Genomic DNA, 17,026 nt, shown 5'->3' on the forward strand with positions numbered 1-17,026 from the left:
TAGTCACTTTGTAAGTTTTGTGTTTTTATTCAGATCTTAAGGTGCTTTATTTTGGACATTAAAATCCTTAATAAACATCAGTTTCAAGAGAGTAAAGTGTATCTGTTCAGCTGGGTATGCTACAACACATATCACACACACACACACACACACACACACACACACACACACACACTTCCTGAACAGCTCATTCTCATGCAGAAAAAAGTGGAAGTGGGCACAGAATAAGTTACTGGTTAAAACAGTTAAAGATGCAGCACATTCACAGAGCAGGACAGAGACAGTTTAACTTTTAGTTGCTTTCTGAAGTGGAGTTGGTGTGGAGATCTTTGTGTGTGTGTGTGTGTGTGTGTGTGTGTGTGTGTGTGTGTGTGTGTGTGTGAACTCAGGATGAAGATCCTCCTCCTCATCTTTACCTGCTGCCTGATCTCAGGTAAAGAAATACACTTTATAATAATCCTCACTATCAGCAGCAGTGTTACATGAAGGAAAGTTTTGCTCAGATGGATATTTGGTGTTTTGTTAGATGGAGGAGACTCCAAGGAAGTAACAGGATATTCAGGAGGAGGAGTCCTTATCAAGTGCAAGTATGATACAGAATACACACAAAACCCAAAATATTTCTGTAAGGGTTCATCGCCAGGCTGTTCTGATCTAATAAAGACAGGCGATAAAAACATGTCGGTATCTTCAGGAAGATTCTCACTGTTTGATGACACCAAATCAGCAGAGTTCAGTGTGATGATCAGAGAGATCACTGTAGAGGACACTGGGACGTATCAGTGTGGAGTTGATAAAACTTTGGAAAAGGACATTTACACACCAGTGGAACTAAAAGTAAAGGAAGGTGAGTCTCCAACCACTGCATTCTGTTTATCTTCACAAAGCTCCAGTGTCATTAGCAGACACAATACCAACTAATCACCCTTCAGTACTAAATTAAGTATAATTTTTGTATCACTTTTTATGCTTTAAATACTAAAATCATGATGTTTCCAATTTATCCTGACTAAAATATTTATTACTTTTCTGAGCATTTAACTTTATTTCCTGATTATATTTAAAACAGCAAATTAAATCCAAACTAACCTGCAAACTGCCTACTGAACTTGTATGCATCCTTTTGTCACTTCCTGTATTTATATCAGTTCATTTGTTATCCATTGTTGCAAGACTTTTCATTAGCATGTGTGTTTCTGAGCATTCATTATGTATCTGATTGTCCTGTACTGTTCTGTTTGCCTGACATTTCAACTTCTTCCTTTTTTCACCATGAGTTTTCTGATTAAATTCTCTCACTCTAAACTGAGCCTTTGTAATGTTTCATACAAATTGAATCATGTGCGTAGTCATTAATTTGCCAATGAGACATCACCTTGAAGTAGATATTTTTACATAAATTCAAATTTTATTAGGTTTTGTAGAGGTATAATTGAATGAGCATGATTTGAACTTTTAACAGGAAGCTTGGACTCTAGAGAATTAGATTGGCTAGGAATGAACATTAAGTGCAGATATGAGGATAAATATATATACACAATCCAAAATCATTTTGTAAGATTAGAACACATCAATGATCTTCAGTGAGTAAACTGAGTTTATTCACTACCAAAGTTTATTAGCAGCCAAAAAGGGGTGAAAAACCTTTCTATTTCTTTCTTTCTATTTCACTTTTCTGTCAGGTTCCTTCTGCTCTCTGTGAGTATAAGGAGATTAAAGACACCAGACGACTTTCTGCCTCAGACACTGGATTTTCCATCATTTACGCTACTCCTCAACTACACGCATTCCCTTCTGAGCTTCCTCAAACTGTTTATGCGAACACTGAGTTACCTGCAAGCCCCTGTGATCCTACTGTTTATTCTTCTGTTAAACTTCCCACAAACCCTCCTGATCAGGACTTTTACTCCACAGTTCAGTTACACTAAAGTCCCTCTGATAGAGAACAGCAGAAAGTTTGACGTAGCAACAGTGAGTTTTCAAACCACAACCACCAGCATTAACGATGCAGTACCACACATTATATTTATATATTTGTTTTAGTTGTCATGTCACTTCATTTGACTGATTTTAACTCTGAGTAAGTGGCATTGGACATGCACTGCATTTTCATCATCCCTTCCATCTTTCATCCACCAAAACAGTGTAAATCAAAATCTAGTAATTTTAACCTGAAATTAAATATTAGATGCTGGAGCATCACTGGCACTGGTTGTACGGCGCTCTGGACAAGGCCGTCTGATAAATGCTGCAAATGTAAATGTAAATCATTATTTACCTCAATAGACTAAAGCCCTAATTCAGTTCTGAGCTAATGTTCAATCTTACAGGGTTATTTTTTCTCTAAAGTATAGACTCTGCACAGCTACGATTCTGTGACACAATTTGACCCCTAATAATAGAAGACTATTTATAATAATTTATTTATTTCATCTATTTCTAGCTGTGGTTTTAAAGTCTTAGCTACTATTATTTTGAGTTTCACATGTGCAAACCATAAGTGTGATAAGAGCAGCAAGAACAGGAAGAGGCTTAGTTTTTTATTAGGTGGTTGAAATGCTTTTTGTGTCCAAAATCACTCAGTTAACAGCTGCTGGGGGTCTCAGTTAGCCAGAAATCTGCAAGTAGCATTTGAAGTTAAGATCAGTGTGTTGCTCTGTGGGCTCCATTCTCATGCTTGTGGTTTGGATGAATATATTTCTACATATTTGTTGTTTCCCCTCTATGTGTCATTGCATTCTTGTGGGTCAGACTGAAAAGTACAGCTCTGATAAGGGAACTAGTGTGACTCATACTCAAACTCTAACAAGAGTTTCCTCCAAAGTGAGACAACCTGGGCCTGCTCTCATTTTAATTAATCTCAACGTACAGCCTGTTCTGATTGGGACGTGACCTCACATTACCCATGGTCCAGTTATTTTCATTGATTTCCTAAATTCAGACATTTCAGTTCTGATCCATAGACATGTGGTGTTGAGATTAGGGGATGCTGTAATTAGATAAAACTAAACATGTCCAGATTGTGATGCATTTTCTTGTGCCTGAATTTACTTCGTCTATTATTTCATACATTATGTTAAATGATGGCTGTATTAATTAGGCACAAATCAGAGTTGGCAGCAGTGGCGGCCTAGCGAGGTCATCTCTGCTCGTCTAAACTCTATCACAATCGCTGTCTTTAGGTTTTAATGTATTTTTGTTCACGAATAAGTATTAAAATATTCCCAATGGTGTCAGAATCAGGGCTAGGAATGTGTGGTATACGGATACTGAAAAAATACCAGTATATATTATATTTCAAACGGTACGATATTATAATTTTGCTGAATTTGGCATTTCATACGCTGCTGTTCCAGATTTCACCTGTAGGCGGCAGTGCTTCCCACATTATTATTCCCAAAGACTTACAGGAGACTTGAAAACACAAACTCAGGAAATAGACAGAAGTGTTCCTTAGTCCCTAATTAGCTCTCAGTGCTTCTACTTCTATTAGCCTGTGTGCATTTAAGTTTCCCTTTTGTGTCTTTTAGTTGCTGTTCGTTGTGGTGATGTGTGGTCCATTTCATGGGCGGAAATTTTATTTATTGTATTGTCTTGTATAGTCTGTTTTTGTCTTGTCTTGTCTGTTTTGTCATGTATAGGTTTTATTTATGTCTGTACTTTTGAGAGTCACTAACAGCTGGAACCAAATTCCTTGTGTGTGTCAACACACTTGGCCAATAAACCTGATTCGGATTCTGATTTAACAGTAGTGGGGGGACAATAAATATAAAGATTTCTCATGAGCAATTTTTGAAGGGGACACAAATAATACAGTCAAATTGTTCTTATAAAGACATGGTTTAGGTGCACTGAAAAATGATCTTATGACCATTTTCCTTTTCTCCGTCATTTTATCTAGTCTATGACACTGCAAGGCAAGTTTATTTATACTGTAGCACATTTCATACACAATGGTAATTCAGTGTTTTACATAAAGAAATGAAAACTATTAAAAAAATAAATAATCACAACAATAAAAACAAGGAATTAAAAAAGTTTAAAATGTATTTAAAATTAATGAAGACACTTAAGAACAGAATAGAAATTGATTATAAAAATACAGTGGGGTCAGTTCAGATGTAGCACAGTGCTCATTTAATAAATGCACAGATAAACAACATGCTAATTGTGTGTTAATGTTAAATTAACATTATACCAAGACGTCCCAAATAAAACAGTGCATGGAAAACGGCTTTGGTGTGTTAGTGTCAGTGCACTATGCTACTCCCCACCCTCTGAATGCATGAAGAGACTCCGTACAGTGATGAATAAAATGCATATTTTCGGGACACTCACCTGATAATGCAGAATAAATGCATTTTTGAATATAATGTATTTTGTAAATAAACTGAGCCTTATTCTGTCAATTTACACCACCGGAAGATGGATCATTATTTGCAGCCATTTTTTAAAAACACTACACTAAAAACAGTACTCCGTTACTTTCCCACCTCTGCAAACCACAAAAAAAAGGAAAATGTAATTTATTTTGGTATGTTTACCATTTCTGGGACTGTTTAACTCTAAATATCCAACTCTACAATAATTTAGACTTTCATACATTCACATTTGTCTTGAGTTTCATATTCAGACAATAAAACTACATATGGGTACTTGTTTGTGTTGCTTGGGCACTTGTTTGTTTTATAGTCCTAAAGCCATGTATAATTTTTTTCACTTAGCATTTGCACTGCAAAGTCCTTTTATAGCAGGTCTAAATCAGGTGGTCTTGCTTAGAGCTCTGGTAGTGATAAGGTTTGCAGCTGTTTCCTTTTCGGGGCAGAAGAGGAAGTGGTTACTGCATCATTTAACTGATTAAAATGTACGCAAAACAAATACACTGCACAATTACAAAGGCAGACAATACCAGTAGTTAAGAGAATGGGAGTTGGTGTGGAGATCTGTAAGTGTGAACTCAGGATGAAGATCCTCCTCCTCATCTTCACCTTCTGCCTGATCTCAGGTAAAGAAATACACTTTATAATAATCCTCACTATCAGCAGCAGTGTTAGATGAAGGAAAGTTTTGCTCAGATGGATATTTGGTGTTTTGTTAGATGGAGGAGACTCCAAGGAAGTAACAGGATATTCAGGAGGTGAAGTCCTTATCAAGTGCAAGTATACTACAGAATACACACAAAACCCAAAATATTTCTGTAAGGGTTCATGGCCAGGCTGTTCTAATCTAATAAAGACAGGAGATAAAAACATGTGGGTAACTTCAGGAAGATTCTCACTGTTTGATGACACCAAATCAGCAGAGTTCTGGGTGATGATCAGAGAGATCACTGTAGAGGACACTGGGACGTATCAGTGTGGAGTTGATAAATCTTTGGGAAAGGACATTTACACACCAGTGGAACTGAAAGTAAAGGAAGGTGAGTCTCCAAACACTGCATTCTGTTTATCTTCACAAAGCTCTAGTTTCATTAGCAGACACAATACCAAGAAATTTACTTTATTTAAATGCTTAAGTATAATTTTTACATTAATTTTATGAAATTATAGAAATAGATCATATTATTTTAACACATCTTAATATTTATTGTTATGTTTTATTTAGTTTTCCTGGCTGCAAAATCAGTCACATTTCTTTGCCTTTCTATGCTGTTTTTGTGGTTTGACTGTTCGAAGATGTTACAAGAGGAAACGATGTGATATGTAATGTGAAAAAAATACTTTATAACACTTTATGTTGTTACAGAGAGCTAGGAGTGACATCTGATTTGACCTTATTGGTTGTGATTTGCAGATCTGATCTATGAGACGTTCATCAATAAGACTGTCCATGTAGGAGAAGATTTGAACATCAGCTGTAAATACCCAGAATCCCTCAGGAATTATTCCAAGTTTCTCTGCAATAGGCATGCAGCTGCTGTATGTCCTTATAAAATATCTGTTACAGAAAGTAGAAAAGATGTAAATGTGGGGAAATTCTCCCTGTATGATGACAGAACAGAACAAATCTTCACTGTGAGTATTAGAAATGTAGCTAAAACAGACTCTGGTGTATTCTGGTGTGGAGCTGAAGCAGCCTGGACATCTGATCATGGATACAAGGTTTATTTTACACAGATCAGACTGACAGTTACTGGTAAGTTTGTAGAGACATGGAGACACACTGCATTAACTATTGTGACATTACAGAGACTTTGTGTGAAGCATAGAGTCAGTGCACATCCTAACCAACACTGTGATATTATTGGTGATGAGTGAATAGAATGACATTAGCAGTACAAATAGAGCAGATCTTTTTTTTAGAAAGAAGTTTGTTACAACATCAAACTGAATGACTTCAGACGTCTGTCCTTTCAGACCAAATGATGTGATGAGCAGATTTTTATTAGGCTCAAAGTCAGTTGTCTGTTCTTCCTTTGCACATGTTTTTTGCTTCAGATCGCTCGATGTTCTCACTTCTCTAGTTGTATTAATAGCAACAACAGCAATTTCTTACAAGTCTATAAATAGAGACTTTCTCTGCTCAAAGCTGACATACACACCTACAAAATGTAAACTGTATCGCGATACATGTTTATTATCAGTCAGATACTACATTCACTCACTTCATGTCATTCAGTTTCTAACTAAACTTTTCACTGCTTTAGATTCAAGTGTCCCAGCTTCAACCTCGAAACAGCCTTCTCCATTATCATCATCCTCAATAACATCAACATTAACATCACCACCATCATCATCCTCATCATCACCAACAACACCATCATCATCATCATCATCAGCAGGTGATTCTGCTCGGATGCACATCACATCCGTACTCTAACTACATGACTTTGATTAATCTGATCTCTTATGTATGTTCAAAATTTAGGTAACAGTGACTGTTTCTTTTACTGGTTTTTTAGCTTCCACTGTGATCACTGTGTTTGTCATTCTGCTGCTGTTTCTGATTGGAATCTCAGTCCTGACTATGATTTTGCGAAAAAGACACCAAATTAAAGGTACACACACACACACACACACATACATAATATATATATACATACATACACACAAACACCAATCAAGCATGACATTATGAGCGGTGAAGTAAATAACACTGATTATCTCTTCATTATGGCACCTGTTAGTGGGTGGGATTTTTTTAGGCAGCAAATGAACATTTTGTCTTCAAATTTGAAGTGTTAGATGCAGGAAAAATGGGCAAGCGAAAGGATTTCAGCAAGTTTGATAAGGACCAAATTGTGATGTCTAGAGGACTGGTTCAGAGCATCTCCCAAACTGCAGCTCTTGTGGGATGTTCTCTCTCTGCAGTGGTCAGTATCTATCAAAAGTGCTCCAACAAATGAACAGTGGGGAACCGGTGACAGGGTCATGGACGGCGGAGGCTCACTGATGCACGTGGGGAGCGAAGGTTGATCTCTGTGAGCTCCTGTAGCTCAACTTGCAAAAGAAGTTAAAATTTTATTTCATTAATGCTGTTAAAGCTCAATGGTCAGGACTGTTTTAGCAGCAAAAGGGCGACCAACACAATATTAGGCAGGTGGTCATAAAGTTATGCCTGATTGGTGTATGTATATTAATCTATACATGCAGTATTGTGCAAAAGATTTAGGCAGGTATGAAAGTAAGAATGCTTTCACAAATAAGTGTTAATCGTTTGTTTTAAGTAATTAACAAAATGAATGCAAAGTAATTGAATAGAAAAGTAATACAAATAAAATAAATTTTTGTTGTGTCCAACTTTTACATGCGGAACCGCACCTATTCTTTCAAGTGTACTTGCACAAGAAGAAGCTTAGCAGTTAAGTTGCAGGATCTTCTGTGGATGTAGGCTCTCTCAAATCCTTCTGCCTTTTCATGTAATCCCACAAAGGACTCCTTGTTCTTCTTTACAGTGAAGATAGTTCTTAATGACATTGGCTGTATGTTTTGGGATTTTGTCCTGCTGCAGAATCAGATCCTGCCCTGATGTTGCTGCATGATGGATAAGTAAGATTTTTGGCTGAAGCTCCTATACAGCTGTTTCGGTTTCACTTTTTCAAACTACAAACAAATATTGATTTGATTTAGATTTTCTTTGGTTTACTTTTAAAAAAAATGTTAATGATAAAGAAAATAAACAATTAAAATATATATTTTTGAAAGCATTCTAACATTACAGCATTTCTTCATACCTGCCTATAACCTTTACACAGTTCTGTGTGTGTGTGTGTGTGTGTGTGTGTGTGTGTGTGTGTGTGTGTGTGTGTGTGTGTGTGTGTGTGTGTGTGTGTTTGGGGTGCAGGAGTTTATTCCACAAGGCATATAATATATATTATAGAAATATAAATAATAGACACAAATATTTATATTTTGTTCTATTACATTTGACAAAATCATACAACTGAAATAACTGGAAGAATTTAAGGTTGTTGTTTTTTTTCTTTTTATTATTATTATTATTATTTTATTTTCTTCATAAACACTGCTATCCTTGTTATTGTAGTAAGAAATTAATTATGGATTATTTTACATAAGAATTGCAATATGTAGTCCATTTTGCTGAGTCTACTAAATCTAAATATAATAGTAATATCTGCTAATGATGGATTTGGAGAAGATGATTGTGAAGATGATAATGAATTATTTAAATCTGACTAATGAATGTCCATAATAATTCAAACTTGCAAGCAGCATTTTGTTTTTTGTTTTTTTGTATATAAAAATTCCATTGTTTACTTATGTTCAGACTGTTTTAAGTCTAAGATGGTAAAAAATCTAGGTAGTAATAATTTGACATTATATTGCATATTGAACTCAGGCACAGTTAAAAAAATATATAAAAATTGTACATGTAAATTAGGTCCAATATTGACCCAATGGTGGCGCTAGAATTTTAGCCCAAATTGGAGAAGTTTCATAGACCATACCAAAACTGTGTGCTAAATTTCCAAATTCCATTTTTTTACCAGAGAGTTTGATAAGCTGTCATAGACACCCAAGCCATACAAAGATGAAGAAGATGAAGATGAAGAAGAACAAGATGAAGGAGATGAAGATGTAGAAGTAGAAGAATATGTTTGGCTCTTTAGCCCCCTAAAAATAAGAAAAGAAAAACAATGGAGTGCCTACACATTAGATTGGTACTAGGCCTTCTAATAATATTTTAACCCTGTTACTGAGAATGAAACTAAACTACTAAACCACTGAAATGATGTATCCCAGATGGTTTCCTTGACACACATCTATGGGCACAGATATGTTAGAAGCAGTTTTCCTCTACATGCAGTATACTAGAAACTGTATTATGTGTTCAAGATTTTGTTTTAATAATTAGAAGAACACACAGACAAATTCAAAAGTTGGACAAATATATAAATATTGAATTAAACCAATTATAAATGTGTTATATCTCTGTTTATAGATATACCTATGAATTAATGTGCTTTGTGGAATAACCCCATTGGGCATCAAACAGTCCAACACTGAATAAAAACAGTAAAAATAATTACTGACTTTTTATTGCTTCTTTCAGCAACTTCTACTGCCAGGGGGTCTGTCCAAAACGCAGGAAACAACAATGGGGTAATGTCTTTATAACTGTGTTTGGGTGTTCTGTAGCAAAACCTTCTTTGGAAGAAATAATAAACAAAAGGTAAACACACATTTACATCTTTTATTTCTCTTTCTCTTTGCTCTCAGGTTCCCTTAGATGACTGTAATTATGAGGAGATTAAAAACATTATGCAATGTTCTGCCTTGGACACTGATACTTCTTTAGTTTATTCTACTGCTCACCTCCCCACAAACCCCTCTGATCCTTCTGAAACCGTTTATGCCAACCATGATTTACCCTCAATCCCCTGTGATTCTGGGGTTTATTCTAATGCGCAACTACCCAAAAAGCCTGAGCAGGACATCTACTCCACAGTTCAGTTATCTACAAGCCGCTCAGCTGAGAAATCCACTCAAGGTCTAATTTACGCAACAGTGAGTTTTCACACCAAATCCGCCAGGTCTAATGATGCAGTTGCAAAGATTAGCTTTAATAAGGGAGGAGTCTCATGTGACTATGATATGGTCAGTAATTTACCTTCATCTGGCTAGTTTCTCATCATTAATGCTCCAAATATGTGATTCTTGACCTTTACAATGGTTTATATATATATATTATTTTTGATTGTTTCTTCCTTGTTTTTTTCCTAATTTGGTTTTGTCCAGACCCTAACCCTTTCAGGCGACAGAAACTAACCAGCAGTACATCCTTTGAGACATGTAAAGTTAATTAACTAGATAATTACAAACTGCTGCAAACTCATGCTGCATTACTCTCATAGAAACATCACTATCTGCCCTCTTCAGCATACATGCACTCAAATACACTCAAGTTTAGCTAATGTCTCTAAATTCTGAATTTGGCCAAAAGTTATGTAATATAAACACATTTGTGCACTATACTATAGTATATAATATAGACCTTGTGGCTGAATGAGCACAAATCTCCACAATCTTATGGTATCATGTCTACAAACTTTTGTTCATATAGTGTATATGTGTATAAAGTGTATATAGTGTATAAATATCCTGTGTTGGCTTGTTGATACCATGATGCTTTTTAAATATTTTATTACAATGAGTATTTATTAGTGTAAGATGGATGTGTTTATGGGTTTGCCATGTTTATGTTTACTGGCATGTTATCCATATTCTAGATGTTCAATGGCTAACCATTGAGCCTGTGTTTGTGCTGCAAGTGTGAGTTTGCTAATAAAAGACTGTTGTTCTAATAAAAAACAAAGAAATTGTTTTTCCATAGAGTCCTAGAATTTCTACCTTCTTGAAAATACAATATGAACCTAGGAGGGTAAAAAAAAAATGCAAGCTAGAGAAGATCAGAGAAATGTCAAACAGTAAACATTAAAATTAATATAATTAGCAAAGCATTGCTTAATTCTAACAAGACTTCTGTCGCCAAATACACAAAATGCTTTAAACTAGCAATAAATAAATATTTTTTTCAGCATTTAATGTAAAGACATTATCCAATCCATGATTCACATTTTCCCTCTCCCAATATTTTTCAACTAGTCTAATGTGGCAACCGGTTTAACTGTTATGTTCTTTTCCTCCCTGGAGCATGGGGCAGCCTGATACCTGTCCTAATGGGTCTCAGTTAGTGCTGTTGTAGTTCATTGGTTTGACCACTAGGTTAAATAACTCAGAAGAGTTAAAATGAGCACTGTGATTGCATAACATCTAGAAAGGTATTCAGATCAACAGGACATCGACTAATAATATCAAATCGCAATATTTTTAAATTGTTGGTGACTCAAAAGTGATTGAGTAATTTAAAGAAAATTAAACAAATGAAAATAATATAAATGTATAGAGTTATGGATGAGGACTGGTAGATAGTAATAGATAAAAACACTGAAGTACTTCTTTCATGAAAAGGTTGGTTTTAAATATTGGACCGAGAATCATTTCTTCCTTGTTCCTTGAGAAATACAGGGTCAAGCTAAACCTTAAAATTTGTTCTACATGTATAGAGATGTGAAGCTCAAGCTGTAATAGTGCAAATGCAACTGCAAGAAACCAGACAATGACAAGTTATGATAGAGAGAGACGGGAAGAAAGAGAAAGAAAAGAGAGATGCTGGAATGACAGGAATGTTGGTCCCAGTTTTTCTTCTCTAACCTGCTCTGTGGGTGAAGCCCCGCCCCTGAACACCTGAAAGTTGACTTCTCACCCCATCAAACCCCATACATCGAGTTTAGTGCCAGATCTCCATTACACTTCATGCATTAGGTAATTTATTTATTTTATTTTCCCAAAATGAGTCGTCTGTGGACTGAGGAGCAGTTTAACTGCCCCGTTTGTCTCGATTTGCCCTTCGAGCCCGTGACGATTCCGTGCGGCCACAGCTACTGCATGGAGTGCATCACCGACTTCTGGGACTCGGAGCGCAAGAAGACGGGCTCCTGTAGCTGCCCCGAGTGCCGCCAGAACTTCGACCCTCGCCCGCGGCTGTGCCGGAACACCATGTTGGCGGAGGCGGTGGAGCAGCTGCGCCTTGGGAAACTGAGCTCGAAGGCGCGCGAGTCGATCCGCGACGCGCGCCGCGCGGCCGCCGCAGCGTCGGAGCGCTCGGCGCGCGACGGCGGCGGACGGGTCCCCGCCGGGAGACAGCTGCCCGCCTCGAGCGCGCCGTGCGGCCGGTGCGTGGAGCCCAGGGCGGCCGTGAAAACCTGCCTGACGTGCATGGCGTCGTTCTGCGAGGTCCACCTCAAGCCGCACGAGACGCAGGCCAAGCTGAAGAGCCACGAGCTCATCGCGCCCACCGCGGACCTGACGCAGAAGATCTGCCCCGAGCACAAGTACCTGCAGGAGTTCTACTGCCGTTCGTGCCAGACCTACATCTGCTGGCTGTGCACGAGCAACCAGCACAAGGAGCACGAGAGCGTCTCCACGCAGGCGGAGCGCGCTGAGAAACAGGTGAGGGATGCGCGTGCATGTGTGTGTGGTGCAAGATGAAGGTCAAGATGAGGTTCTGCACCTCATAGTGGTATACAATTATTTAATTATTAAGGATAATCAGTTTAATTTAACAGCAGCTTATTATTGTATTACTTTGTGTAGCATCTTTGGTGATATATATATATATTTATCAGAAATAATTTTATCTGAAATAATTAAAATACATTTTTGGAAGGTAAGGAACAAAAGGTGTTTCCTAACAATTTATACAACGATCAGGCATAACATTATGACATTATTACACTCAAAGTTGATGTGTTAAAAGCAGGAAAAATGGGCATGTGCAAGGATTTGAGCGAGTTTGACAAAGGGCAAATTGTGACGTCTAGACGACTGGGTCAGTGAAGCTCCAAAACTGCATCTCTGGTGAGGTGTTCCCGGTATGCAGTGGTCTGACTAGCTTCATGTAAACTGATGTGACTCATTGAAAAGAGCTGGAATTTTCATCACTACTGCAGATGATTTTCTTACATGAGTTTCCTGCTCTGATTTACTTGACTGAGCACATTGAAAGTCAAAGCAGGTTTGTTATTTCTCAGTTATAAATATTATCCGGTTTCAGAGCGTAATATAGCATTAAGATGCTGAAACACAAAATGAAGGTGTGTTTTCACAACGGAAGCAGGGTTAAAGTCAAATCACTGCCAACTTACTGTACCGTGAAAGATACTGTACAGTGATCAAACGTTTGATTTATCATTTATTGGTCATATTCACATTCATATTGTTTGCATTTAAATTGCTATGAAATTTACTAATTTGCCAGGTCCTCTTTTTGCTTTATCTATGTAAATAAGTGTGACATTCAAAGCAGCCTAACATAAACTAGATAACCTACAGAGGCCCTTTGTAAAAGTCTGTGGTGGAAAATGTCTTCTACTGATTCTGAAATTTTACAATTCACAAATGGCCTGTCCTTAAGTCTTTTAATTAATCATTTTGCTTAGCGATTACAATTTTGTGATAGAAGAGTATCTGTGAGAGTGAAAGGGAAAGTTTATAGGACTGTGGTGAGACCTGAGATGTTGTAGGTTTAGAGACAGTGGTATTGAGTAAAAGACAGGAGGTGGAGCTGGAGGTAGCAGAGCTGAAGATGTTGAGGTTTTCGTTGGGAGTGACCACTATGGACAGGATTATGAATTAGTTTATCAGAGGGACAGCACATGTAGAACGTTTTGGTGACAAGGTGAGGGAGGTGAGATTGAGATGGTTTGGACATGTGCAGAGGGGGGACATGGGGTATATCAGTAGGAGAATGCTGAGGATGGAGCCTCCAGGAAGGAGGAAAAGAGGAAGACCAAGGAGGAGGTTTATCGATGTGGTGAGAGAAGACATGCAGGTAGTTGGTGTGAAAGAGGCAGATGTAGAGGACAGGGGGGTATGGAGACAGATGATCCGCTGTGGCGCCCCCTAATTGGAGCAGCCGAAAGAAAAAAATGAAGAATTAGCGATTACAGTTTAAAATGTATGACTGAACAATGCAATGCATTTTACAATTTATTGTTACTAGCTCCTACTTATTGCAGTGTTATACAGACATTCATTCACCACCAAGTTTCATTGTTAAGAATAATATATATAGTGCAGTGTTGGATGCTCTGGGTTACTGATCAGATCCAGCAATGTTAAGTTACCACTGTTTGGCCCTTGAGCAATGCCCTTAACTCTCTCTGCTTCGGGGACACCGTATCATACTGACCCTGCACTCAGACCCCTAACAAGGTGCTATATGTGAAGAAAATCATTTCCCTGTGCTTATATGTGACAAGTAATGGCTGTTTGCTTGAAGTAGCACTTCTGTTTGAGCTGTTACATAATATTGCTCAATACCTTCTGACCAATCAGAATTAAAAATTGAACAGCACTGTGCTATAAAGTATGTTAGCAAAGATACAATCTTAGAGAGTTTTGTTACGTATTAGAGCAGAGACGCCCAAACTGGAGCCTGCGGTGATCCTTGACCTGGCCTGCTTTGTACATTTACAGCATCTAGCAGATGCCCCTATCCAACTGTGAAGTTAAGGGTAAAGGGCCTTGCTCAAGGGCCCATCAGTGGTAGCTTGTTTAAAGCTGGGATTTGAACATTTAACCCTATGGTTCAAAGTCCAACTCCTTTACCACTGAGCTTCCAACTCTCATATGAGGTGTGATGTATACGACACATAGGAGCAGTTGAAAAAAAAATGTAAAAAATGTAAAAACTTGATTTGACTTATTTGTTTTATTTAATATACACATCCACGTTTTTGCACCTCCATTTGACTGCTGCTATTGCTTTTTTTGCACAATCAGTGTTTACATTTCGTGTTTATTTCCAAGTTCACTCCTGTATCCAGTTCTCTTTTGCACATTGTACTGTATTACATACAGTAGGTTTACTGGTGGCGCTATTGTGTTTTGTGTATTTGTCCTACACTGTCTTGTCTTGCCTTTGCACCAAGTTGCACACGACAACTTACTTTAGTCCTTAGCTCTGTGTTCTTATAGCTCTATGTTGTTGTATGTTGTTTTATGTATCACCAGGGTTCTGGAGGAACGTTGTCTCATTTCACTGTGTACTGTGTCAGATATATATGGTTAAAATTACAATAAAAGTTAATTGACTTGATTAACAGCTAATTATGGAGAGATCTCGGTGTTGGCACATGACAAGAGAGAAAATGTCTGCTAATTTGAAAGAATACAATATTTGTCATCAGTGTAATACAAAAGATTCTTAAGCTTTGGGAATCTTCTTAAGCCCAGTACATTATCTGGTAGGATAGAATGTTAGAATGTCTTATAAAGTGTCCAATATCGTTGTTAGAATTAGTGTATGATTGTAAAGTAACTACACTGACCAGGCATAACATTATAGTTTTATTAGAAGTGAATGACAGTGAATAAGGATAAGGATTTGAGCAAGTTTGACAAGGGCCAAATTGTGATGTCTAGACGACTGGGTCAGAGCATCTTCAAAACTGCAGCTCTTGTGAAATGTTCCCAGACTTCAGTGGTCAGTATTTATCAAAAGAGGTCCAAGGAAGGAACGGTGGTGAGGCCGAGTCCGAGGCTCATTGATAAAGTTGGGAACGAAGGCTGGTCCATGTGGTCTGATCCAACAGACGAGCTCCTGTAGCTCAAATTGCTTAAGAAGTAAATGCTGTTAATGCTCCATGGGTCAGTCCTGTTTTGGCAGCAAAAGAGCGACCAACAAAATATTACAGTAGGCAGGTGGTTATAATGTTATGCCTAATCAATGTATGTACTGTATTCTTGCAAAATCTGAGGTGTATTAACAATGTTTATTCCCACATCACTGCCTCTCTCCTCTGTCAGAAAACCCTGTTGGCAGTTCAAACATATTCATATTGTTTGCATTTAAATTGCTATGAAATTTACTAATTTGCCAGGTCCTCTTTTTGCTTCATCTATGTAAATAAGTGTGACATTCAAAGCAGCCTAACATAAACTAGATAACCTACAGAGGCCCTTTGTAAAAGTCTGTGGTGGAAAATGTCTTCTACTGATTCTGAAATTTTACAATTCACAAATGGCCTGTCCTTAAGTGTTTTAATTAATCATTTTAATTAGCGATTACAATTTTGTGATAGAAGAGTATCTGTGAGAGTGAAAGGGAAAGTTTATAGGACTGTGGTGAGACCTGAGATGTTGGATGGTTTAGAGACAGTGGTATTGAGTAAAAGACAGGAGGTGGAGCTGGAGGTAGCAGAGCTGAAGATGTTGAGGTTTTCGTTGGGAGTGACCACTATGGACAGGATTATGAATTAGTTTATCAGAGGGACAGCACATGTAGAACGTTTTGGTGACAAGGTGAGGGAGGCGAGATTGAGATGGTTTGGACATGTGCAGAGGGGGGACATGGGGTATATCAGTAGGAGAATGCTGAGGATGGAGCCTCCAGGAAGGAGGAAAAGAGGAAGACCAAGGAGGAGGTTTATCGATGTGGTGAGAGAAGACATGCAGGTAGTTGGTGTGAAAGAGGCAGATGTAGAGGACAGGGGGTTATGGAGACGGATGATCCGCTGTGGCGCCCCCTAATTGGAGCAGCCGAAAGAAAAAAATGAAGAATTAGCGATTACAGTTTAAAATGTATGACTGAACAATGCAATGCATTTTACAATTTATTGTTACTAGCTCCTACTTATTGCAGTGTTATACAGACATTCATTCACCACCAAGTTTCATTGTTAAGAATAATATATATAGTGCAGTGTTGGATGCTCTGGGTTACTGATCAGATCCAGCAATGTTAAGTTACCACTGTTTGGCCCTTGAGCAATGCCCTTAACTCTCTCTGCTTCGGGGACACCGTATCATACTGACCCTGCACTCAGACCCCTAACAAGGTGCTATATGTGAAGAAAATCATTTCCCTGTGCTTATATGTGACAAGTAATGGCTGTTTGCTTGAAGTAGCACTTCTGTTTGAGCTGTTACATAATATTGCTCAATACCTTCTGACCAATCAGAATAAAAAATTGAACAGCACTGTGCTATAAAGTATGTTA

At 37.8% G+C, this 17,026-nt stretch overlaps 2 protein-coding genes and 1 long non-coding RNA gene across 5 annotated transcripts in view; 2 read left to right on the top strand and 1 right to left on the bottom strand.

Annotated features, from left to right (window-relative positions):
- Nucleotides 1-6,653, bottom strand: part of LOC310739326 — a 224,718-nt gene extending 218,065 nt beyond the window's left edge. The window contains exon 1 of the long non-coding RNA XR_014537348.1: nt 6,173-6,653. This is a non-coding gene — a long non-coding RNA (uncharacterized lncRNA). The remainder of the gene's footprint in view (nt 1-6,172) is intronic.
- LOC310737758 (obscurin-like) overlaps nt 1-10,780 on the top strand; it is a 380,181-nt gene extending 369,401 nt beyond the window's left edge. The window contains exons 25-31 of the mRNA XM_083562347.1: nt 527-847; nt 5,099-5,419; nt 5,794-6,135; nt 6,647-6,781; nt 6,902-6,997; nt 9,514-9,563; nt 9,681-10,780. Coding sequence (XP_083418473.1) covers nt 527-847; nt 5,099-5,419; nt 5,794-6,135; nt 6,647-6,781; nt 6,902-6,997; nt 9,514-9,563; nt 9,681-10,085 — 1,670 coding nt within the window. The 3' untranslated portion in view covers nt 10,086-10,780. The remainder of the gene's footprint in view (nt 1-526; nt 848-5,098; nt 5,420-5,793; nt 6,136-6,646; nt 6,782-6,901; nt 6,998-9,513; nt 9,564-9,680) is intronic.
- A 29-nt stretch (nt 10,781-10,809) lies between these two features.
- The window catches only part of trim25l (tripartite motif containing 25, like), a 28,569-nt gene continuing 22,352 nt past the window's right edge, over nt 10,810-17,026 (top strand). For all 3 annotated transcript variants that reach the window (XM_083566463.1, XM_083566464.1, XM_083566465.1), the window contains exon 1: nt 10,810-12,473. In XM_083566463.1, coding sequence (XP_083422589.1) covers nt 11,814-12,473 — 660 coding nt within the window. In that variant the 5' untranslated portion in view covers nt 10,810-11,813. The remainder of the gene's footprint in view (nt 12,474-17,026) is intronic.

This window comes from Silurus aristotelis (genome assembly GCF_946808225.1).
Source record: "Silurus aristotelis genome assembly, chromosome: 2".
Lineage (NCBI taxonomy): Eukaryota > Metazoa > Chordata > Actinopteri > Siluriformes > Siluridae > Silurus > Silurus aristotelis.